General features: G+C 42.1%; 1 protein-coding gene across 3 annotated transcripts in view; it reads left to right on the forward strand.

Moving 5' to 3' along the window:
- si:dkey-16j16.4 (uncharacterized) overlaps positions 1–24,907 on the forward strand; it is a 108,547-nt gene that overhangs the window by 41,811 nt on the left and 41,829 nt on the right. For all 3 annotated transcript variants that reach the window (XM_060934724.1, XM_060934726.1, XM_060934725.1), the window contains exon 2: positions 20,287–20,368. In XM_060934724.1, the coding sequence (XP_060790707.1) occupies positions 20,287–20,368 (82 nt within the window). The remainder of the gene's footprint in view (positions 1–20,286; positions 20,369–24,907) is intronic.

The raw sequence follows: 24,907 nt of genomic DNA on the forward strand, positions 1-24,907 counted from the left end.
CCTTTTAAAACATTTGGCGCGTTATGAAGCGCAAATACGACAAAGGAGACCCCAAACTGTTGAGCATCTGAAATTGTATATTAGGCATGAATGGGACAACATTTCTCTTTCAAAACTACAGCAGCTGGTCTCCTCAGTTCCCAAACGTGTACAGAGTGTTGTTAACAGTAGAGATGATGCAACACAGTGGTAAACACGCCCCTGTCCCAACTTTTCTGAAAGATGTTGCTGACATCAAATTCAAAATGAGCATATATTTCTCAAAAAACAATAAAATTTCTCACTTTCAATATATATGTTGTCTTTGTACTATTTTCAATGAAATATAGCATTTCCATGATTTTGTAAATTATCGCATTCTGTCTTTATTTACAGTTTACACAGCGTCCCAACTTTTTTGAAATTGGGGTTGTATTATTTTCCCTTTTTGTTCATAAACTTACTTGGGAAAGTTGTAGTTTACAAGCTCGGGGATAGTTGTAGCTTGTTTTCTCCCATCTGGGAAGTGTTTCCTGGGAAACTGGCCCACATGGATTGGAGAGTATTTGGTTGTCAGTGGGTTGTGAATGTGTGTGACATGTTTTTTCATTCTTTACCTGAATGATGTGTTGAGTCACTTTCGAGCTGAATGAAATGAAACACTGAGGAATCTGAAATTTCTAGCCATTATGATTTTTAAAGGAGAACTGAAGTCATTTTTAAACTTGCTTTATTTCTTAATTAACGTGTTATTCAATTACGTTTTCGGTTTTAGTAACCTTATATCGTGACTCGTATTGGCAACTAATTGCAATTAAATATTATACTTATCGGCCTGTTCGTTTTTTAGCCATGTTGAATTTAGTGCGTTCGGTTAGGGCACTATATAGTGAGGACGCCATTTTGTAGTGCTGTCCAAAACCTTAGTGAGGATTATTTACACCCTATATAGTGCACTCAAAGTATCCCACAATGCATCATGAAAAGTAGTGTACAACTGACAGTCACTAACCAAAGCAATATATCCCAGCATGCATTGCGGTCGCGCTGAAAGAAATCAAATCAAAAATCTCAAATTAGATTTAATAAAAGGCCGCGGCAAAGAAGAAAGAAAGTATTCAGCCTTGATTTAAAAGAACTGAAAGCTGCAGGGACTTTGTATTGATTAATGTTGGAAATGCGCTCAGTATAATATGGATTTATCACAAAAACACACGCATGTATTTATTATTTTGAAACCCATCAGCCGACTGATCTGGCATGTTTTAATTGTGCGACAGTAATGACGTAAATGCCAGCGCGACGGACTAGTGTCCGAAAGAGTTTTTTCATTTTACCAATGAGCTCACTGTATAGTCCTCTATATAGTAATTCCCGATATAGGGAGTAGGGAGTAGTGAACGAATGAGCGATTTCGGACACAGGGAACGTTGGCAGATGTCGTCACTTTGATTTTCCGCTGTACATTTTACTTCCGTCCTACGATTTCTCGCACAGGTCTCAACGAATCTTGTTTACGGCCATTGCTTTGACATATGGACTGATATATTACAGAGCATATTTTAAACACTCATAACTTGCTATAGCAGCGACAAAATAGCGATCAAAAATGCATTCCGATATTTAATAAAATGAGAGAAATAGAATTTTGATAATAAAAAAATTTGCCTTCAGTTCCCCTTTAAGTTTTTTTTCCTATAGCAGTAGCTCAGCAGAAATGTTGGATAGTTTATTTTAAATTTTTAATTTTTTTTCTGTTCAAGGGCATTTTATTTATTTATTTATTTATTTTTAATCGGCACAATTTTTCATTTGATAACCCACTTAGAAGCTTAAATCTTGAATTTGTAAGATTGCACCATTCATAGTGTGATTGCACTGTTCCTAGTGCAAGCAATAAACCTCCTCGGACTCAAGAACACATGATCTGAAATGGGTAAACACAAATCCAAAATGGCGGTTGCTAATAGCTCTAGTAGTGCGGCCAGGGATACAATTTGGACAAAAACAAACCTCAATAAAACGACAAAAGTATCCACGATTACGATCGCAAATCACCTTTCAAAGTGTGATAAAGGAAGGTTTCAGTGCTACAGCGCACACAACTACCAAACAATGCGAATTCGTTTGTAAGTTTAATAATTTCTGACCTCCTGAAGTCTTTTATTGCTCGGAAAAGAACGAAATGATAGGTTGCTATCAGTTGAATTGTTATTGCAGCCATAAGCTGCGCAATAATTAAATATTATTGGCTGGCTTTTTTGCATGGTCTCTCAGATGTATTTCATTCAGCTAGCATGATATTGAACGAGGCGAAGACAAGTAGCTGAATGAAATGTATCTGAGAGACCATGCAAAAAAAGTCAGCCAATATTATTATCATTATTATTATACATGCACACATTCTTCATATCAGAATTCTCAAAGGCCACTGCGAGCTTACCGGCAAGTTGGTGCTGTTAGCGTGGCAGTCCAGCCACCTTCCAGCCGGTGTAGCATTCATGAGTAGTGTTGGCGAATGTTAATAAAGAGGTCAAGCCAGTGCTATCGAGAACAAGTAGCACAGGCTAACGACCAAGAAACTAAGATTTCTGTCTCCAGACTCTTCTTCCACGCTGCTGCACTATTTTTCACTCAGACTTCAAAGTAGACGGCCTTTCGATTTCATAAAATCTGTGAAATTTAGTTCCCTCTGAAATTTGGCCATTGTGATGTATGTTTATTTCTGTAATATCTCACAAAATATCCGTGTGCTCATGCACAGGCTTACCTTCTTCTGTTTCTTCTTCTTTTGGGTTTTACGGCAGCTGGCATCCACAGTGTTGCATTGTTGCCATCTACAGGTTTATCTTTGAGCGTGCACTGACAGTTCCATCATTCTGTCGCTAAACGAACAGCTGATCACACCGAGGTGCTCGCTGAGCCCCGATATTTATTAGTTTGGTCCTTCGTTTCCTTTCCTTCGTATATAACATAACGTCTTTTCTTCTCGCTTTCTTTCCGTTACTGTAGTCGGTCTTTCATGTTTCATTCGCACACTCACATCCTCCATTTTTCTCTCCTGTTTCAAATTTGTATCCCACAATGCCTTGCGCGAACGGGGAAAGCCCACCACGTCATGCATGACGCATCTTGAATTGGGTCATGGTGAAGCAGGAAAAAATAGCAGAGAATTTAGGGCCACATGGCTCTAAATTTTTTAATTGTTCTGTTTAAAAAAAACAAATAAAATTGAAAGTCTATGATTCGAATTCAGGAGCTTTCGGTCCATTAAACAAAAATAACTGGGTGTCGGAGGGAAAATCCTTTTTATGACCTACACTTGGAAAATCTGAAAAGCAGTACAGTTTTAAGTATTCATTTTCCTCTGTAATTTACTGAGTTAGTTTTAAAATCACCATCGACATTCTCTCAAAACCTGTATTTAATGAAGCAAACCTGGTGGCCATGTTTGTTTCCAAATTGTCACAGTCACTTGCTAGCACGGAAGTTTTACATCTCCAACGTGTCTCTTTTCCAGTTTTTCAATATCCATTGGTATGTTTTTCTCCTGTAAATACGCGTGAAAATTATCGAATTAAGTTTTGGTAGCCTTTCGGGTGTTCAGCGTGTCTTTAGTTTCAGTTTTCAGTTTATTTATTTAGTGCTTAATTATAGCATAGCTAATCCTAGCAGTAGCACTGGATTAGCCTCTTCTTTCTCTTTCCCAGAGGACAAAGAAATGCTTCTGTGCAGCAGAAAAGTTTCGTCATTGGATCTTCGCATGAGCTCTGACGTGTGACGTCATGTTGTCTTGACAAAGTGCAATATTATAACAATATTGCACGCTCATTCTCCATTGGGTAGAGTGACGTAATACATATGCGATATGCTAACAAATGCTGTGTTCACACTTATACCGGTACGAAAGTGGTATAACTGTATCGATACAAAGTATACCGGTACAGTTTAGTGCATCTGTCCACACTAGCGAGAAATGTTTGCGGTTTTCTTTCACGGTAGTTGAAATGCGCGTGCGCGAAATGTTTCCGTGGTTACCGAGTAACTTCCTTCCGAGAATATGGCGGATGAAACAACGTGTGTGCGCTTTTTGTTGTCAATGTACAGTCTGTACTTCTGGTGGTCATTTATTCAGTCGAATCGTATAAAACGCGCGAGGCAGTTGAGAAAGAAACAAAGAAAACGAATCTCCCTTTCTCCCCCCTCACTTTCTCCCTCTTCCCTTCTCTTCCCCTCCCTTTCTCTCTCTTCCTCCCTCCCTCTCTCCCCTTCTCCCCCCTTTCTTTTCTCCATGTAGCTCCACGGTCGTTTTGAGCCATTTTGACGTTTTATTTACAGCTGGAAAGCGCGGGCGTATTGTATTGTATTGTATGAATAACCCAGAAGACGTAGGAATGGTTCATTGCGCTTGCGCATTACATTTGTATCGATACAGAGCCGCTTCATCTGTCCACACTACAGCGAAGCGCTACAGTACCGATACTGTACCGGTACGAAACCCATACATTTGTGGGTTTCGTACCGATACAGTTATACCACTACAGTACCGGTATAGTTGCTAGTGTGGACAGGTGTTGCGGTACGAAAGTAGTTTCGTATCGGTACAAAATCCCTAGTGTGGACAGGGTAAATATTGCATGCTATGAAACCAAATGAATGAAACCCGCTAGAAGGGAATAGAATACGTTTTTATTCCATGGAAGAAGTGTCCTGTATGTATAATAATGTACCATTTTGAGCTCTATCTCAGACTTTGTAGTTCATGAATACAGATAATCCATATTAACACATGAGGCGTGTCGGCGTTTGTTTACCCATTTCGAACCACAACATTCCAACGGAGTCGAGGTCTATTATTCCAACCCGAATGGCTCTTGGTTCTTTCTCGCACTTGTTTTTCATCAGCTTGGAAACTCACTCTTGCACCACTTGCATCTCCATCCCCTCTTTTAACGGCTTCGTGCTTGGATCGGATTCTGCCTCGCTTGCCAGTACTTTTTGATTAAAGTGTCCGTCAAATATTTGAATGCAATCTTTGGACTTTAAGAGCTTGGTCAACATCTTTACACAGGATTTCCTCACAATTGATTTCCTTCTCTGAGGTCCTGTACATCTGCAGTGAGTTCGAGGTGGAAATAGGAATATTGTGGAAGAGTGTTTTTAAAGTTGCAGGATTTAATTTCCAAATAGTGCATCAGCTTACAGTACTTGCGTCTTTCATGTCCTGGGATCTGATCCGTCACAAACTGTGACTTAGACATCGTTGTATAAGGAAGAAAAATAACATGATGGAGCTAGGAAAGTAATCAACAGCTATAAACAGTCATTTCCTCACTAGCCATCCTTCTCTCTCTCTCTCTTGAAGACTTTCCTGTAGAGGAAAACGTACAACTCTCTGACACCCGAGACTCCTTCCATATCTACTTAGAAAAACTTTCCCATATCAACAATCATGCATTGTTTTTTTTTTTTTCCCTTAGTTTATTATTAGTCATCAGTTAGGTGGAATGCTTGTCATACTGTACAAGTCCTTGTGAACGAGTTGTTACGACAGAAGCATTAGGACAAGGACGTTAAAATAAACCTGTGATATGAATTACACTACTCGGTGGTGTAGTGGTTAGCGCTGTCGCCTCACAGCAAGAAGGTCCGGGTTCGAGCCCCGTGGCCGGCGAGGGCCTTTCTGTGCGGAGTTTGCATGTTCTCCCCGTGTCCGCGTGGGTTTCCTCCGGGTGCTCCGGTTTCCCCCACAGTCCAAAGACATGCAGGTTAGGTTAACTGGTGACTCTAAATTGACCGTAGGTGTGAATGTGAGTGTGAATGGTTGTCTGTGTCTATGTGTCAGCCCTGTGATGACCTGGCGACTTGTCCAGGGTGTACCCCGCCTTTCACCCGTAGTCAGCTGGGATAGACTCCAGCTCGCCTGCGACCCTGTAGAACAGGATAAAGCGGCTACAGATAATGAGATGAGATGAATTACAGCCATAACGGCTGTCAGAGCTGCTGTTGTCGAAATGAACACCATCTGACCAATCGGATTTGAGAATTCAAGAGTGTTGTGTATAATACGGAGTGGTGAGCTGTAATTATCTATCCGGTGTACGTAAGGAAAGGTTTCAGTGGAAGAGTGGGACAGGCTCTCTTTAGGCCCCTGGACGTCACTCATTTTTGTGCAATCCTTCTTCAGCCACAAGAAAGAAAGAGCCATTTATCTCATTCAGAGTTTCTCTTCTTTTCGCTCTCCCCCTCGTCTTCATCTTTCTGGGACTCTTTCTTTCCTACATTTTCACTGGTTGTTTGCTCAGCAAGAGGTTGAAGAGAGGTGTGTGTGTGTGTGTGTGTGTGTGTGTGTGTGTGTGTGTACTTGAGAGCAGATGGCAGCTTGTTGGCCTGGACGAAGCAAGGTAATTACTCTGCTCTGGGTTACTTAACTCTTTAGGAGTAGTCTGTTGTTTTTCTTGTCCTCCCCTCACTCTCTCTTTCACTCCAACGGAGTTTTTACTCTTTTAGAAGCGGCTTTGGCTGTGGAAAGGAACAGAGCTTGCAACACACGTTTTTACAGCAATTCTGCTGGGTGGGACTCTCCATCATTGCAAGAGTTCCTCATTTTGAATTTGTGGTTCTTGTTTTAGAGCTGACATTCAATAAGCACGTTTGTGCAGCAACTTTTTTTTTTTTTGTTACCCAACACATCGTGTACTGTAATAATTTATAATCCCATTATCTTCCTTGCTTTAGTGGATAATATAAAGTGCACACTAATATTTAAGTTATTCCACGAAATCAAGTCGTACATGAGCTGATGGCTGACGAGGCGCGTAGCAACGAGTCGGCTATAATCCATGTATGACGAGATGGAGTGGAATAACTGCTTTATTTTCTCCGCATTCACTGGATTTTGAGAAATGGAGCATTTTTATTTTTTGCAAATTTGAAATAAAAACTTGATGCTAAACATCTGACAAAATAATTTCCGCTTAGAATGCATCAAACCGGCGAAATGACAGGAGCAATTTGTGAAAAATGTGATGATGATGATGATGTCTTGAAAAATAAAAAAGAAGAATAAACCTTTATTCGTCACATGCACACTTCAAGCACAGTGAAATTCATCCTCTGCATTTCACCCATCTGAAGCAGTGAACACACGCACGCACACACACACACCCAGAGCAGTGGGCAGCCACACCAGAGCGCCCGGGGAGCAGTCAGGGGTCAGGTACCTTGCTCAAGGGCACCTCAGCCCAAGGCCGCCCCACGTCAACCTAACAACCTAAAAGATACGTTCTTAAGGCCTCTGCATGCTCTTGTGACAAGGCTTTCGCAGACAGCTTTTCGCAGACAGTTGTAATTTATCGTTGAGCGGGGAGTAATAAGCGTGCGCGATGTTATTCACCGCTACAACGCAAGGGGGCGCGAAGTCGCGAAATCGCTAGGAGTAGTTGGTGGGTGTGGTTAGTGGAGTGTTTATCCTCCGGTTACTTATAATGACTAGAACTGGAGTCATATAGATGTACGTACTTCCTCACTTCCTCGATCAACCGCTCTTCGTGCTGCTCCATCTTCGCTCGTGTTTTTAAAAATGCCGGTCGTGAAAACAAAGCAAACCGGGAAAGTAGGGAAGCGGAAGTGCGTGTACAGCGGATGTAGAGTGGACCAATCAGAGCCCTCTTGTCTGCGACGCTGTCTGCGAGGCTTCTGCGGTGGTCACAATTTTTGGGAGGTGCGCGCAGAGCGTCTGCGAAGGTGGGGGGGCTACGCAGACGCTATCTGCGACACCATCTGCGAGGACTGCGTTGTCAGCATAAATTGGCCTTTACTATCAAATACTTTTATTCCATATTTTGTTGCTTATTTTTGGGGGCTTTCTTCTTCAGGGTTTTTTTTTTATGCCTCCGCCACCTTAAGGTGCAGGAAGCATTATGTTTTCGGGTTGTCCATCCATCTGTCCGTGCATGCGTCCGTCCCGAAACCTTGTGAACGAGATATCTCAAAGGCTAATGAAAGGAATTTCACCAAACGTTCACCATTTGTGTGCTTTGGGACAAACATTAACTGATTAGATTTTGAGATCAATAGGTCTAAGGTCAAGGTCACTATGAGGTCAAATGTCTGTCCGGAAACCTTGTGAACACAATATCTCCAAGGCAAATGAAAGGAATTTCACCAAACTTTCACCATTTGTGCGCTTTGGGACAAACATGAACTGATTAGATTTTGAGGTTAAAAGGTCACAGGTCAAGATTACTGTGAGGTCAAATGTCCATCCCCAAATCACAACTTAATAAGGTGTGTAGTCTACCAGGTGGAGGTATCCCCATCGACGCCATTGGCGTCGAGTTCTATCTCGTTTTTTTTTTTTGGTGGTTGGCAAACCAACTTAAAGGTGCATTACCACCAACAACTGGTCTGGAGTGTGGAACAGGCGATATTGGTGGAAAAAAAAAAAACAAAGCAAAAAAAAAATATTCTTTTAGCCATTTTGGTTTCTTTTGAATGCACGATGATAATTTTTGGGGTTTTGTTTTTGAGTCAAGTCAAAGTCCTTCTCATGCCAGAATTGGTCTTCCCAGGCAGTCTCTTGTCCCAGTACTAAACAACTCTTTAAGGTGTATGGATGCGGCACCGATCTCCGTTTTGATAGCCCTCGGCCTCTCGCCTATTGAGGTATTTCACCTGACGTCACAGGGTCATGTGACGCCCCGGTGTCCGCCATTTTGAACGTCAAGCTAGCTAATGTCAACAACAGTAGCTGGTATGTTACTGTAGCAATGTTTACGTTCAGTCATTTGGATGACTGTTAAAACCTTTCAGTCTCAAGTTTTTCCTTTACTGGATTTACTAGTTTACTGAGCTAGCGCGCGCCGGCTCCCAGCGGCCGGCAGGCTAGTGCGTGTTGGCTCCCAGCTTGCCCGAGCGCGCTAGCTCAGTAAACTAGTAAATACAGTAAAGGAAAAACTTGAGACTGAAAGGTTTTAACAGTCATCCAAATGACTGAATGTAAACATTGCTACAGTAACATACCAGCTATTATGATGTTGACATTAGCTAGTGCTAACAGCTAGTTGCTAATACACTGCTACAACTACACTGACCCTAATAATACAGTTCTTGGTCATTGCCTGGTAACAGCAAATTTATAACGGGCCATGTCTCAACAGACTAAGAAGTTATTTCAATGACATTTAATAACATTTTGTTTATCCTGAGGACCGAAAGTAAATGAAAATGTGAACAAACCTTAGCTGTAATAAGATGGCGACCACCGGCTCCAGGGACGACCCGCTGATGTAGGCATGTTACCCAGCCTGACACAAAATATTTGTAGGCATCCAAACTCTTATACGCTTTCAGATCAATACCTGTGTATGGCGATGGGTTTTTAACGACATAGGTATACAGATCATGTGGGCCGAAGTCAGGTAAAGACGAGGGCTTCGTGTACTTCCGTACGTCAGTGAACAATCCTGGTGGAAGCAGGTAAACGTCGTTCTCTAAGCCTGCTAACCTCAATTTTTGCAAATACCTCTCCCTCTGCTCGCCCTGTAAATGCCCTACGTCGCTGGATAGTGAAGGTGTTTTCTGCATCTCGCTCCTTTTTCTTTTATGTTTTTCGTTTGTCGCCTTCCTCGCATTCAAACTGATTCGAGCCGTGACGTCCAAAATGGCAGCATCACATGACTTGGTCACGTGGGTGAAATACCTCAATACAGCTAGGGTTACAGTGGGGGGCGGGTCCTCTGGTAACCGCGAGAGTTTGACTTCCCCACTCACATCTGTATTGCAGCATGCCTTGCCAGATGGTAGTAGATACCATTTTTACGATGGTCTTTGGTATGACCCGACCGTGAGTAGAACTTGCGATCTCCCGGTTGAGAGGCGGACACGCTAAACACTAGGCCGTTGTTTTTGAGTAGAGTTTTGATTTCGTCCTCGATTGGTTCAGCAACACGCTCTGCTGTTTTTTTTTTTCTCTACTCACGGTATATGAGCTGATATCCTAGTAGTAGAGTCGCCAATCAGAGCGTGCGATTGCTTATATCCAGTGAATGTGGATAGAATAAAAAGAAATACCCTTAGCACCAGTGATGGAAGAAATATTCAGATCCTTTAAGTAAGTTAAAATTAGTAATACCACACTGTAAAAAGACTCCACAAGAAGTCCAAGTTCTCCATTGAAAACTTTACTGAAGTAAAAGTATGTGAGAGTTGTATTAGCAAAATTTACTTGAAGGGGATGTATTATGAAAAACTCACTTTTTCAGTGCTTGCGCACAGACATTTGGGTATCTGTAGTGCCAACCAGCCCGCAAACTCTGAAATAAAACAACCTGGTCAGTTTCTTTTGCGCTGCCTGTTCTAGGAAACGTGTTTCAACAAGACGTTTAGATTTGGCTCTACTTTCTATTACCCCTTTTCCACCAAATCAGTTCCAGGGCTGGTTCGGGGCTGGTGCTGGTTCACAACTCGTTCAACTTGTGAGCCAGCTGAGAACCAGCTTGTTTTTCCATAGCTCGCGGTGCTAAGGGAAGACACGTCATTATGTCGCTGTATACGTCAGTTACGTCGTTGTATAGGTCATTATGTCGCTGTATAAGTCAGTTACATCGCTACGTTTGCATAAACCTTGGCGCGAATATCAAAGCAAAAACAACACGGAAGAAGCAGCAGCAGCAACAACAACAATAATAATAATAATGGATGACTTCGCGTTTGTACAGCTCCTGCTTCTCGTCGCTTAAAAATGGCGATCTTTCGCGATCTTGTTATTGTTGTTGGTCTTAACAACTCCGACCCCCCGCTGACGTAAGCGGTTCTTTCTTCTGGCCCAGCAGAGAGTTGGTGCTAGCCTGGAACGGGTTTTTCTGGCCCCAGAGCCAGTTCTTTGTCAGTGGAAACAGAAAACCCGGTTCCAAACTAAGCACTGGCCCCGAACCAGCCCTGGAACTGCTTTGGTGGAAAAGGGGCGTATGTCACAAGTGGAGCTCATTAGAATGATCCCACCCCTTCATCTGAGTATCTCCACTCATGGCTTGAGAACTGCCTTTGCAAATGAATATCAACGATGGAAGTGCTACCTGATTAGCTGATGAAGAAGGGGGTGTGGCGACCAGCAACTCATCATCATTTAAAGGAACAGGCCGTTCCTCAAATCAGCCGTTTTTGATCAGGGCTGTTTCGACAGAGTGAGAACGGAACTGTGGTGCTTTATCCTTGTGGTATTTTAACCAAAACATGCCACAGACATTTCAATAAGACCTCAGGGAACTGTGTCATCTCGTGGAAAAGGGGTGTAATATGTCACCTTTAAAGTATCAAAAGTTCTATATTAAAATGGTTCCTGTCATTGTTTTACAATTTATACATGATGTTCAATGTTTCTGTTGCGTTTTACTGGTGTAGTTGTTGAAGGCTGAGCTGATTTTAACCACCTTATATACTGTTGTGTAGTTTAACGTACGGTAATGCATCATATTCTATAAGATCATCATATGTTTGTAGCGTCGCTGCCCTGCGACAAACTTGCATCTCCTCTAAAATGCCAGCTTGTCATGAGCTCAGAAAAACAGCCCGGTTTTCAACCCTGTTTGTGACACTACATTTTCCAGTTAATCCAAGAGGATTATTATTAAATAGTTTACTTCGCTTAAGAAGTAGGAGAGTTTTCTCAAACTGTAAAGGAACACTTAATCCTTCAGTTTATCACAAATATTCACTTTTAGAACCACTGCAGGACGGCACGGTGGTGTAGTGGTTAGCGCTGTCGCCTCACAGCAAGAAGGTCCGGGTTCGAGCCCCGTGGCCGGCGAGGGCCTTTCTGTGCGGAGTTTGCATGTTCTCCCCGTGTCCGCGTGGGTTTCCTCCAGGTGCTCCGGTTTCCCCCACAGTCCAAAGACATGCAGGTTAGGTTAACTGGTGACTCTAAATTGAGCGTAGGTGTGAATGTGAGTGTGAATGGTTGTCTGTGTCTATGTGTCAGCCCTGTGATGACCTGGCGACTTGTCCAGGGTGTACCCCGCCTTTCGCCCGTAGTCAGCTGGGATAGGCTCCAGCTTGCCTGCGACCCTGTAGAACAGGATAAAGCGGCTACAGATAATGAGATGAGATGAGAACCACCGCATTTGGAGATGCATAGTTTTCTCTGGACAGGTAGGGTATGAAAAATTGAAATCTTAAGTGACCAACAACAACAACTTCTTCTTCTTACTACTACAGCTGTCAGAGAAATATACAGGGATGTGATTTTTCCGCGAATTCGCGGAATTCCGCTTTTTTCACCTCAAAATTTGAAAAAAAAATTTTTTCTGATTTTTCGCTCAAAAATCCGCATTCGTATCCTATTCGTTCCGACTTTCAGTAATTCCGTCATTGAGATGAAACGAGGTACGTGATTGGCCCATCGCTCTGTAACAACCAATGAACGCGCTTGCTAGATAGCTGTACGTAAGCTCGCTTCAAACAAAGAGTTGAAAGATGGCAGCCTCCGTGATCGAGCGTAAAGATGCAAATCGAGTTAAAGAAATCGACAGAATAGTGAAAAACAAGTTCCGCTGGGAATGGCTGGAGAAAGAGGTTGGGACAGACGTTGGACATAAGACTGTGAGACATTTGTTCAGCGATTTCGTTCGGAAGATCGATCGTGCTGGGAAGGCTCTACATATTCTCACCTTTTATATCGATGGCAGAATGAACCGAATCTGAGAATATTTACTTAAAAATTTCAGTTTTGGTAAGTAGTCTATGCATGACTAATTTTTTTGTGTCAATCCTGTTACCCTGTCTAAACGGGGTGTGCAGTAACTTAATCAAATATTAGAAGTTGCCATACATAAGAAGCAAACCGGGAGACTACCAGGAGCAATAGAGTTTAATAAATAATGGTGGATGAATTCTTATGTTGCATCATGTTTGTTTGAAAAGGCACATTTAGGTATGTTCAACTTCTACAGTAATTGAAAGTACAAATTTTGTTTTTCCTTATACAATTTTCTATTTATTCTAATGCAGATGATTTAATTTAGAATGACATTTTTAGGTTTCATGTTTTGGCTTTTTGTCAGTTAAGAATCATTGAATTTACTGTAGGGGCTCAGAGTTGCATGTTGACCATTAAATTGGCTTGAATTTGTTAATCATGACAAGTTTTTTTTCTTGTGTGTTTGCTTGCCATTTTAGTACAATTTTTAAGTCAGAAAACCCCAGACCCCCGGCTAAAATTTTCAGATAATTTCACCAGCCCCAAATTACATCCCTGAATATAGTGGAGTAAAAAGTACAATCTTTGCTTCTGAGATGTAGTGGAGAAGTATAAAGCTGAATAAAATGGAAAGCCTCTCAAGTAAAGTACCTTGATTTTGTTCAATTCACCACAAATCAGGACTGTTTGTCTTTAATCTTTTACAACTGTATACAGTGTCTTGCAAAAGTATTCATCCCCCTTAGTGTTTGTCCTGTTTTGTCGCATTACAAGCTGGAATTAAAATGGATTTTTGAGGGTTGGCACCATTTGATTTACACAACATGCCTACAACTTTAAAGGCACACGTTGTCGTTTTATTGTGACACAAACAATAATTAAGATGAAAAAACAGAAATCTGGACTGTGCATAGGTATTCACCCCCTTTCATATGAAACCCCTAAATAAGAGCTGGTCCAACCGATTCACTTCATAAGTCACAGTTGATTTAAAATCAAAGTGTCACATGATGTCTGTATAAATCAGCCTGTTCTGGAAGGGCCCTGACTATGCAACACTACTAAGCAAGCAACATGAAAACCAAGGAGCCTCCAAACAGGTCAGAGACAAAGTTGTGGAGAAGTATAGATCGGGGTTCGGTTATAAAAAATATCCCAAACTTTGAATATCCCATGGAGCTCCATTAAATCCATTATAGCAAAATGGAAAGAATATGGCACCACTACAAACCTGACAAGAGAAGGCCCCGCCCACCAAAACTCACAGACCGGGCAAGGAGGGCATTAATCAGAGATGCAACAAAGACACCAAAGAGAACACTGAAGGAGCTGCAAAGATCCACAGCGGAGATGGGAGTATCTGTCCATAGGACCACTTTAAGCCGTACACTCCACAGAGTGGGTGGGGCTTTATGGAAGAGTGGCTAGAAAAAAGCCATTGCTGAAGAAATCACGTTTGGAGTTTGCCCAACAGCATGTGGCAGACTCCCCAAACACATGAAAGAAGATTCTCTGGTCAAATGAGACTAAAATTGATCTTTTTGGCCATCATGGGAAACGCCATGTGTGGCGCAAACCCAACACCCTGAGAACACCATTCCTACAGTGAAGCATGGTGGTGGCAGCATCATGCTGTGGGGATGTTGTTCATCTGCAGGGACAGGAAAGCTGGTCAGGACTGAAGGAAAGATGGATGGCACTAAATACAGGGCGATTCTGGAGGAAAACCTGTTTGAGTCAGTTAGAGGTTTGAGACTGGGACGAAGGTTCACATTCCAGCAGGACAATGACCCTAAACATACTGCTAAAGCAGGGGTCGGCAACCTTTTTGCCATGTAGTGCCAATTAGAAATTTTCTTGTTCGTTAGTGTGCCATTCAAATAGGTGTTGTTAACCATGTGTAATTAGACACCACACATTTTAGACGGATATGGATATTTAACGCATTGAGCAAATGTAAAACACCATTGCACTTGTTTTATGCCATTAACCTCACACACTTTAACCCACTTTATGCCAGTTGTTTGCTGCACCCTTACGTTTTCTGCCATTTCACCAATTCATCGCTCAACAGTTCTGGCTGATACAGGCATGCCTTTTATTCTTGATTTTATTGTCTCTTTATTTGGCAGCCCCTCAAAAAGACTATCCGAGCTGGAGAGAAAGGCCTCGGTCTCATTGCATCGTTTTTTCATTAATTGTGCGGTGGTCTCTGGTATGAATGAATGCCCTGTGAGCCAGTTTTGGTGAAAAAAATGCTGTGGTTCTCCTGTTTCAGGCTGCTCTAGTTTGGTGGAGGAGTGGGTGGGGAGAGAACGACAGGATTTCAGCTCTTACTCATTAATATTCATGACATGTAAACGTGTTACCTCTGATTGGTTAACAGCACTGTGACGCTACCTCCAGTGGGTCAGAACAAGCGGATGTGGGTGTCTTTGTAAGAACTGTTCTGATTGGCTGTTATGGTCTCGACATCGATGTTTTGACCAATAACAATGTAGATAACACAAATTTTACATCACATTTAACGAGATTTAAACGAGACTAAAGATGGTGACTTAAAAATAATGTGTAAGCATCATTGGAGTTAATAAAGTTTGAACAGCATGAAGGAACATACCCCAACCCCCCGAAATTAATAAAAAATATTTCTCAACGGATTTGGCATAATATAAAAAGGTCGTTTTTTTACTCAGAAAAGGCGGAAATCCGCCGAAAAGCGGAAAACTCTCATCCCTGCCTAGCTTGTGACCATGTCATGCATGCTAACGTGGAGAATATGAACATGCTATTTTGTAACAAAAACCTTCGAACAAAAAGTTCATGTTTTACTTATAGCTTGTGAGCTGGTGGTCGATCGTCTTGACGGTACAGATCCAGGGATTAAAAACAACCTCGAAGCAAAACCACTACTGAAGGCACCGAAGTTTGAAAAGGTCACTGTGGTTGAAATGATCAGAACACAGTACTAACGCTGCATTATACTTCGCTGGTGGTGCTCCAAAGATAAAGTCCAACCATTTCTTCTTCAGCTCTTCTATCTTGCAACGTTGCTCCGCTTAGGTTTCGTTTCTGTTGGCGGCTCCAGCCCGACTTTGGACGCTCGTAACTCAGGCAGGGGAGGTCCCAGCCTCCCCAAACTTGGCAGCCAGCAACCTCTGCCCTCTCCCCAACGAACCAGCGCTGCCAGGGCGGGCTAGCCCTGCGCCTCTGGACGTAATTCGCCCTGAGGCGAGCTGCGGCGCTCCGCTTAGGTTTCGTTTCTGTCGGCGACTCCAGCCCGACTTTGAATGCTCGTAACTTGCGCACGGGAGGTCCCAGCCTCCCCTAACATGCAGCGCTGATGTGTTACTGCCACAAATAACACAGGCACGAACTTGCTGTTAGGTCCTCCTCGTTAGCTACCGACGAGATGGGCTCTGCTATCTCTCCTCGCGCTGAAATCCGAACTTTCTTCCCATGGGTGGTCGCAAGCCAAGGTGGGCGAAGCCATGAATACTAATTTTCGAAGTGACATAAATTCGTAGGGCTTTTTCAGATCTGGTAGTTTTTCCAACTATTTTCTTTCATAAGCTAATACAGGGAATGGGAGTAGAATTACATTTTCACATGCAGCATGCATATGCAACTCGGAGTGAACTATGGGATTTCAAAAAGAGCCAGTATTAAACGTTTTTGGTGGAAGGGCACCTTTAATGTATTCACCGTCTGCGAATGACTTTCCATGTTTAGCTATACAGTGAGGAATTATATAGCTAGCTTCAGTGGCATTGTTTTTAGCTGAGGTAAAGACTGTTAAAGTGTGGGCTTGCTTCCCATATCCGCACACTGCGCGTGAGATTGATTCGTCTCTATCTGCCTGATCTTTGAAAGTCTTTTGGTGCTTTGCCTCGAAATGACGTTTAACACTGGATGTTCGACACACAACACTTTCAAAACACACTGTGCACACAGCACGGTCCCTCTGAGAAACGAACCCATATTCTCTGGTCCACGAGGAGAGGAAAGCCCGAACTGTCGGCTTCTTTGCCATCTTAGCGCAACTGCTGCATCAAGTGGGCCCATCTCGTGAGAAATATGGGGAGGGGACAGTGTTGCCAGATTGGGCGGTTTTAAGTGCATTTTGGCGGGTTTTGAACATATTTTGGGCTGGAAAACGTCAGCAGTATCTGGCAACACTGGGAGGGGGCGCTATATTGTTGTGTAGTCATGCTAAAAGAGCAGGCTCGCCATGCAACAGCCAATGACCGTTCAAGATGACATTTGAACATTTTTAATGTGTTGAATAATTAGGTTTGTGTATCATCGTCAGTGTGCCACTGGAAATTCCTCAGCGTGCCAGTTGTGGCACGCGTGCCTAGGGTTGCCGACCCATGTGCTAAAGCTACACTGGAGTGGTTTAAAGGGAAACATTTAAATGTCTTGGAATGGCCTAATCAAAGCCCAGACCTCAATCCAATTGAGAATCTGTGGCATAACTTGAAGATTGCTGTCCATCAACGCAACCCATCTAACTTGAAGGAGTTGGAGCAGTTTTGCCTTGAGGAATGGGCAAAAATCCCAGTGGCTAGATGTGCTAAGCTAATAGAGACATACCCCAAGAGACTTGCAGCAGAAGGTGGCTCTACAAAGTATTGACTTTTTTTGGGGGGGGGGGGGGGGGTTGAATACCTAGGCACACTCCAAATTTCTGTTTTTTTTTTTTTTTTGTCTTAATTATTGTTTGTGTCACAATAAAACAACAATTTTCATCTTTAAAATGGTAGGCATGTTGTGTAAATCAAATGGCGGTAACCCTCCAAAAATTCCAGCTTGTAATGCGACAAAACAGGACAAGCACCAAGGGGGATGAATACTTTTGCAAGGCACTGTACTTTAAAGATTTACAATCCTACTATCGCGTGACCGAGAGAAGATGATGGTTCTTTCTTGTTCTCTCTGGCTTGCTCGTTATGTATCTAAATCTACATCCGAATTTCAGTAAAGCTGCTTTGCGACACTGTTTATGATTAACTCAATATACAAATAAAAGTGTAATTGAATTATTCAAAGTGAGCACGTTTTTGTCAATGCTTTATTGACCATTTTTTTTGAGTCGCTCATACAGTATTGCGCAAAAGTCTTAGGCCTCCTGTTTTTTTTTCTTTTTTTCCTTCTTTTTTCTTCATATAAACTTAGTTTTCTGTTTTATGACTTCTCCATTATCGAGTCAGTCCAAAAACATTTTAGAGTTCCAAATGTTTTTTTTTTTTTTTTTCTCTCAGCACGAAATTAAATGTTACAGAAAAAAAAAAGTTTGTATTCCATAAGAGAGCGCTTTTCAGATTAAAAAAGAAAACATAATGAAGGCTGCTGGGTTTTGGCGCAAAATGAAGAAGCGAGTGTGACGGTCAAAGTGTCCAGAAGAACTGTGGCTGGTTCTGCAAGATGCTCAGTAAAACCTACAGCTCATTTCCACATAAAACTGCACTCACTGAGACTTATATATACACAGGGCCGCTGACAGCTTTGGCTGGGCCCGGGACAAAATGCTCCGAATGGGCCCCCCCTAACAACCCCCCCGGGCCAACCCACACACCCACCCACCTCTCTTATCCCAGTCTCTACTCACTCCAACCCTTAAATGACAGGTATTCAAAAACCATTCAACCGGTCAACAACCATTTCATTTTAGCATTTCAACATTTTTACAGTTTTAACATTTTAACAAAAAAAAAGCCCAAAACCAGCAACCTCACACACATTGTGATCCTGTGAAGTAATCCCCAATTTCACTGAATCTTTCCCCCCTGTACTGTAACGGAATAAGCGGTTACTGTTATTTTGTATCCTTTAACCGAACGCCATTAAATGTATTCCGTTACGCCCCAAGCCTGCATGCGACAGCCCCCGCAATGCCTTCCTAAACTCGTGGATAGTCTACTATAATCACGCGATTGGGGTGCTCTTGAAGGAGCAGCGATGGACGGGGGATTTCGGGCAGGGCTGGGGGCGAACATAGTATACTGTGCGTGCGTACTGTCCAGTGTGAAAAGCAGAGAAGAACACACCGCTCGAGAAACGGCGGGATATGATTGCGGGCTAATGTGAATATTCTTAGCTTCAATCAGATATATGAAACACAATGTTATTAAGCCGTTGTGGTTATGAAATGATTCAGTGCCCTGTGCGTTTGATATGGTGTTCAGTGTGACTTGCTCTCCCCTCGTTTGTAACATGAATTGCGTGCCACGCGTGCCGTGGTTGGGGTTACTTTACGGGGCTGGAAAAAGTTGGCTGTGTCTTACCTGGCTCAGCTGCCCCACTGCCTTTGCTAGTACCTGCTGCATCATCTGAATCTTTTTTAAAATATTTATGCAGTGAGCCCCTGAGTCTCTTGGTTTCTTCCTCTCTTTTTCTCTTTTCTTTTCTTTTCTGTGCTCCTGACTTGTGCATGTTGGCAAATGGCACGCACGCTGATTGTCGAAGCGCTATGATCGAACGATGTTGTTTTTTTCCCCTTAATCAAAGAGTCAGACCAAACAATTTTTGCATTAGGGGTGGTAGGGGGTTCTTGACGCCTTTTTCAAAGACAATAAAGGCAAAAGATCTAGAAATCATTTATTGAATGCAAATATAGCACATTTCTCCCCCAAATCAACACATTTTGAAATGAAATAAAATAATTTAATCGCAACTTCATGAGAGCCCAGTTCTGGGCCCTCCCCATTCCTGGGCCCGGGACAACATACCCGTTTGTCCCCCCCGTATGTCTCGTCTCGTCTCATTATCTGTAGCCGCTTTATCCTGTTCTACAGGGTCGCAGGCAAGCTGGAGCCTATCCCAGCTGACTACGGGCGAAAGGCGGGGTACACCCTGGACAAGTCGCCAGGTCATCACAGGGCTGACACATAGACACAGACAACCATTCACACTCACATTCACACCTACGGTCAATTTAGAGTCACCAGTTAACCTAACCTGCATGTCTTTGGACTGTGGGGGAAACCGGAGCACCCGGAGGAAACCCACGCGGACACGGGGAGAACATGCAAACTCCGCACAGAAAGGCCCTCGCCGGCCACGGGGCTCGATCCCGGACCTTCTTGCTGTGAGGCGACAGCGCTAACCACTACACCACCGTGCCACCCACACCAAATATCGACTTTGTTTATTTATTTCTATGGCTTACTGATTATTGTTTATAGTGTTGTTTTTGTTTTTTTAAATGTTGAAACATTTAATTTCATTATTTTTAAGCCATTTTTGGTCGACAGCGTTTCTTTACATGTGCCTCAGACTTTTGCACAGCACTGTACATCTCTCTCTCTCTCTCTCTCTCTCTCTCTCTGGGAACTGGTTAATTTGTGTCACGTATGGAAATGAAGTCCAAATGCAAAAATTGTCAGCAGTCATTTTTTGTTTAGCATCCAATACCTAAAAACAAAAAAGAAAAAAATCTGGATAATTTCCTACTGGGTCTCTGAAGTCGTTTACAATGTTGTCATGAATGGCTGTACTATCTTTTCATCCATCAGAAATAGTAGAAAAACAGATGTAAAGCTTTAAGAGGTGTGACCCCTTGAGTATGAGACGAGTCATGAGATCTGTGTGTTCCTTTCGAAACACAGATTTCCTACCATGGCAGTGAAGAGGGTGGAGAGAGCGAAGATTCTGAAGGAGAGAACCAAGAGCTGGCACAGATCGACCGAGGTGTGTGTGTGTTTGTGTGTGTGTGTGCATGTGTTTTTCCATTTAGCCTTTCTTAACCAGTTTTTTTTTTTTGAGGCTCACTTTCTTTTTTTTTTTTCCTCCTAATTTTGGACCACTGGCTATAGAAGTATAAGGATGCACTAAAGTGTGTGGCATCCAGACTTAGGAATTAATCTCACTTTGACCTGAGGTGTAATTTTAGACCTGGTCCAGACTTGGTGTTTTCAACATTACGTCATTCTTTTGTTAGGCAAATCAGGTGAAAATTCGATCCAAATTGCTTGAAACTGCTCTCGTTAAATTTAGAATTGAATACAGTAGAGCATATTTTAATTCTGTAAAAATATGTTTATCCGTTCTTGAGATATTACAAATCAAAGATTGAAAAAATGGCTTAATTTTTCAAAAACGGCCGTAATATTTTGTGTATGAGGATCACATGGTTCAAAATGGGCCTCATTCACCAATGAGATCAAATGTTTTTTCTTAATCACTTTTCTGTTTTTCCAAGATATTTACATGGAAATTGGCAGGACCAAAGATGGTTGTATACTGAATACAAAGTTTGAAAAATTAGTAAAAGCAAATTAGTATTTAATTAGTATTAATTATGCTAGTTAGGTAAAACCGTTAAATCGGTACACAATAAAAAAAAAAGCAATAAAAGATTATTCCTAATCCCCTCTTTGTGCTCTGTAGGCCTTTGTATTTCTCAAAAGTAGGGCCTACTAGTGTTTTTTATATGAAAGAATATAAATTATTATTTTGATTAATATTCACAGCTTTCAAGGCAAACCTCGAAAAACCGTGTGAGCCACATCCAATAAGCAATTCATGCTGAACTGAAATTGACGCTCGCGTTTCTGACTTCCGGTTTTTAAAATCTCGTTCCGACCACTAAGATCTCTGTGTTTTTCATCAAAACAACTCCAGTTATATTCTAAACTAGTTATTTATTTACATGAATCAGTTTGATTTGAAAAAATAAGTAGGTAAAGCTCTGAAAACTCACTTCAAAGTCTCCCGTGAATCATAACATCACAACTAGCAGAGGGAAAATTTTGCTGAATCCTTCATCAGAAACAGTGAGAGCGAGAGAACATCCCTATAAAAGTTATCTGATTGATTTTCACGAGTAATCCAGTCGGAAACTGATCAGAGGAGAGAGAGAGAGAGAGAGAGAGAGCCTGAGCGCTTTCCCGTGACTCGAAAAGAAAAGCACCGGCAGTTTCCCGACGTCACGTGAGCAGAGTTTTTACTCTGTTGTACCGACTTCAACCTGCCGTTACTCCCAAAGTACTGAACAGATCTTAACTAGATACATTTCTTTGGAAAGCAGAGATTATAAACTTTTTAATGATAGAAAATATTCAAGAGTGAAGCAATGACAGGTTTGGAAACTTAGATGAGCGTCTGCATGGATGATTTTCACAGCGCGGCCAGCGAGCGTCTGATACGCCTGCTCTCGTACAGATGCACTGACACAGCAGTACGCTAAGTGCAAGACAAAAGTACCGTCAGAGTAGCACATCAAGAACATAAAGTGAGACATCGCTCTTAAAATAAACTAACGTACACTAACATGCTTACACTCACTAACCACTTTAATAGGAAAACCTGTGCTCCTACTTGTTCAATTATCCAATCAGCCAATCATGTCGCAGCACCACATTGCACAAAATCATACAGGTACAAGTCAAGAGCTTCAGTTAATATTCACGTCGAACATCAGAAAGAGGAAACATTGTGATTTCTGTGACTTTGACCGTGGTATGTTTGTTACTATATGGGCTGGTCTGAGTATTTCAAGAACTGCTGACTGCGTGGGGTTTTCACACACAGCGGTCTCTAGAGTTTACACACAATAGTGTGGAAAAACAAAAAACAACCACTGAGAGGAAGTTCTGTGGCAGAAACACCTCGTTGGTGAGAGAAACAGGAGAATGGCCAGACTGGTGCAGTCTACAGTAACCCAACTTAACCACTCTTTACATCCGAGATGAGCAGAAAAGTATGTCTGAACATATAACATGACAAACTTTGAGGTAGATGGGCTACAACAGCAGAAGATCAGATCATGTTCCAAGAAGTCAGCCAAGAACAGGAATCTGAGGGTACAGTGGGAATGGGTTCACCAAAACTGGACAGGTGAAGATAGGAAAAAGATGAGATGATTGGATAATTGCATGAATGCACAGGGGTACAGGTGTTTCAAATCACGTGGCTAATGCGTGCATCTTTTTCTGTAAACCCAGCAGTGACTGTTACATAGCTAGGTTAGCAGCAAGGTAACAGGCTAACTAATTCTATCGATCTATCTATCAATCGATCGAGCTCTCTAGCGATCGAGCTCTCTATCTACAACCCCGATTCCCAAAAAGTTGGGACAAAGTACAAATTGTAAATAAAAACGGAATGCAATAATTTACAAATCTCAAAAACTGATATTGTATTCACAATAGAACATAGACAACATATCAAATGTCAAGTGAGACATTTTGAAATTTCATGCCAAATATTGGCTCATTTGAAATTTCATGACAGCAACACGTCTCAAAAAAGTTGGGGCAGGGGCAATAAGAGGCTGGAAAAGTTAAAGGTACAAAAAAGGAACAGCTGGAGGACCAAATTGCAACTCATTAGGTCAATTGGCAATAGGTCATTAACATGACTGGGTATAAAAAGAGCATCTTGGAGTGGCAGCGGCTCTCAGAAGTAAAGATGGGAAGTGGATCACCAATCCCCCTAATTCTGCGCCGACAAATAGTGGAGCAATATCAGAAAGGAGTTCGACAGTGTAAAATTGCAAAGAGTTTGAACATATCATCATCTACAGTGCATAATATGATCAAAAGATTCAGAGAATCTGGAAGAATCTCTGTGCGTAAGGGTCAAGGCCGGAAAACCATACTGGGTGCCCGTGATCTTCGGGCCCTTTGACGGCACTGCATCACATACAGGCATGCTTCTGTATTGGAAATCACAAAATGGGCTCAGGAATATTTCCAGAGAACATTATCTGTGAACACAATTCACCGTGCCATCCGCCGTTGCCAGCTAAAACTCTATAGTTCAAAGAAGAAGCCGCATCTAAACATGATCCAGAAGCGCAGACGTCTTCTCTGGGCCAAGGCTTATTTAAAATGGACTGTAGCAAAGTGGAAAACTGTTCTGTGGTCAGACGAATCAAAATTTGAAGTTCTTTATGGAAATCAGGGACGCCGTGTCATTCGGACTAAAGAGGAGAAGGACGACCCAAGTTGTTATCGGCGCTCAGTTCAGAAGCCTGCATCTCTGATGGTATGGGGTTGCATTAGTGCGTGTGGCATGGGCAGCTTACACATCTGGAAAGACACCATCAATGCTGAAAGGTATATCCAGGTTCTAGAGCAACATATGCTCCCATCCAGACGACGTCTCTTTCAGGGAAGACCTTGCATTTTCCAACATGACAATGCCAAACCACATACTGCATCAATTACAGCATCAATTACAGCATCATGGCTGCGTAGAAGAAGGGTCCGGGTACTGAACTGGCCAGCCTGCAGTCCAGATCTTTCACCCACAAAAAACATTTGGCGCATCATAAAACGGAAGATACGACAAAAAAGACCTAAGACAGTTGAGCAACTAGAATCCTACATTAGACAAGAATGGGTTAACATTCCTATCCCTAAACTTGAGCAACTTGTCTCCTCAGTCCCCAGACGTTTACAGACTGTTGTAAAGAGAAAAGGGGATGTCTCACAGTGGTAAACATGGCCTTGTCCCAACTTTTTTGAGATGTGTTGTTGTCATGAAATTTAAAATCACTTAATTTTTCTCTTTAAATGATACATTTTCTCAGTTTAAACATTTGATATGTCATCTATGTTCTATTCTGAATAAAATATGGAATTTTGAAACTTCCACATCATTGCATTCCGTTTTTATTTACAATTTGTACTTTGTCCCAACTTTTTTGGACTCGGGGTTCTGTCTATCTATCTAGAGAGCTATCTATCTATACATCTGTTGAGTTCTCTAGTTAGCTGTCTAGCAATGTTGATGTAACTTGGGCTTATGTTGATATTTATGTAGCCAATTTATATTTTATCCATTTGTTTTTACAAGGCACTACAGAGCTACAATTAAGTTATTCCACGAAATCGCATAGCGCCAAGTTAGCTATAAGCCATGTACAACAAGGCTGAGTGGAATAACTGTTTTATTCTATCCACGTTCACGTGCAAATTTGTTAAACACCTTATACAAAACATCCGACAAAATCATTTCCGCTTAGAATATAAACAAACCGGCGAAATGACAGGAGCAATTTATGAAAAATGCTATAATATTAATAATAATAATAATAATAATAATAATAATCTCATCTCATTATCTCTAGCCGCTTTATCCTGTTCTACAGGGTCGCAGGCAAGCTGGAGCCTATCCCAGCTGACTACGGGCGAAAGGCGGGGTACACCTGGACAAGTCGCCAGGTCATCACAGGGCTGACACATAGACACAGACAACCATTCACACTCACATTCACACCTA

The sequence above is a fragment of the Neoarius graeffei genome, chromosome 11 (assembly GCF_027579695.1).
Source record: "Neoarius graeffei isolate fNeoGra1 chromosome 11, fNeoGra1.pri, whole genome shotgun sequence".
In the NCBI taxonomy this organism is placed as follows: Eukaryota; Metazoa; Chordata; class Actinopteri; order Siluriformes; family Ariidae; genus Neoarius; species Neoarius graeffei.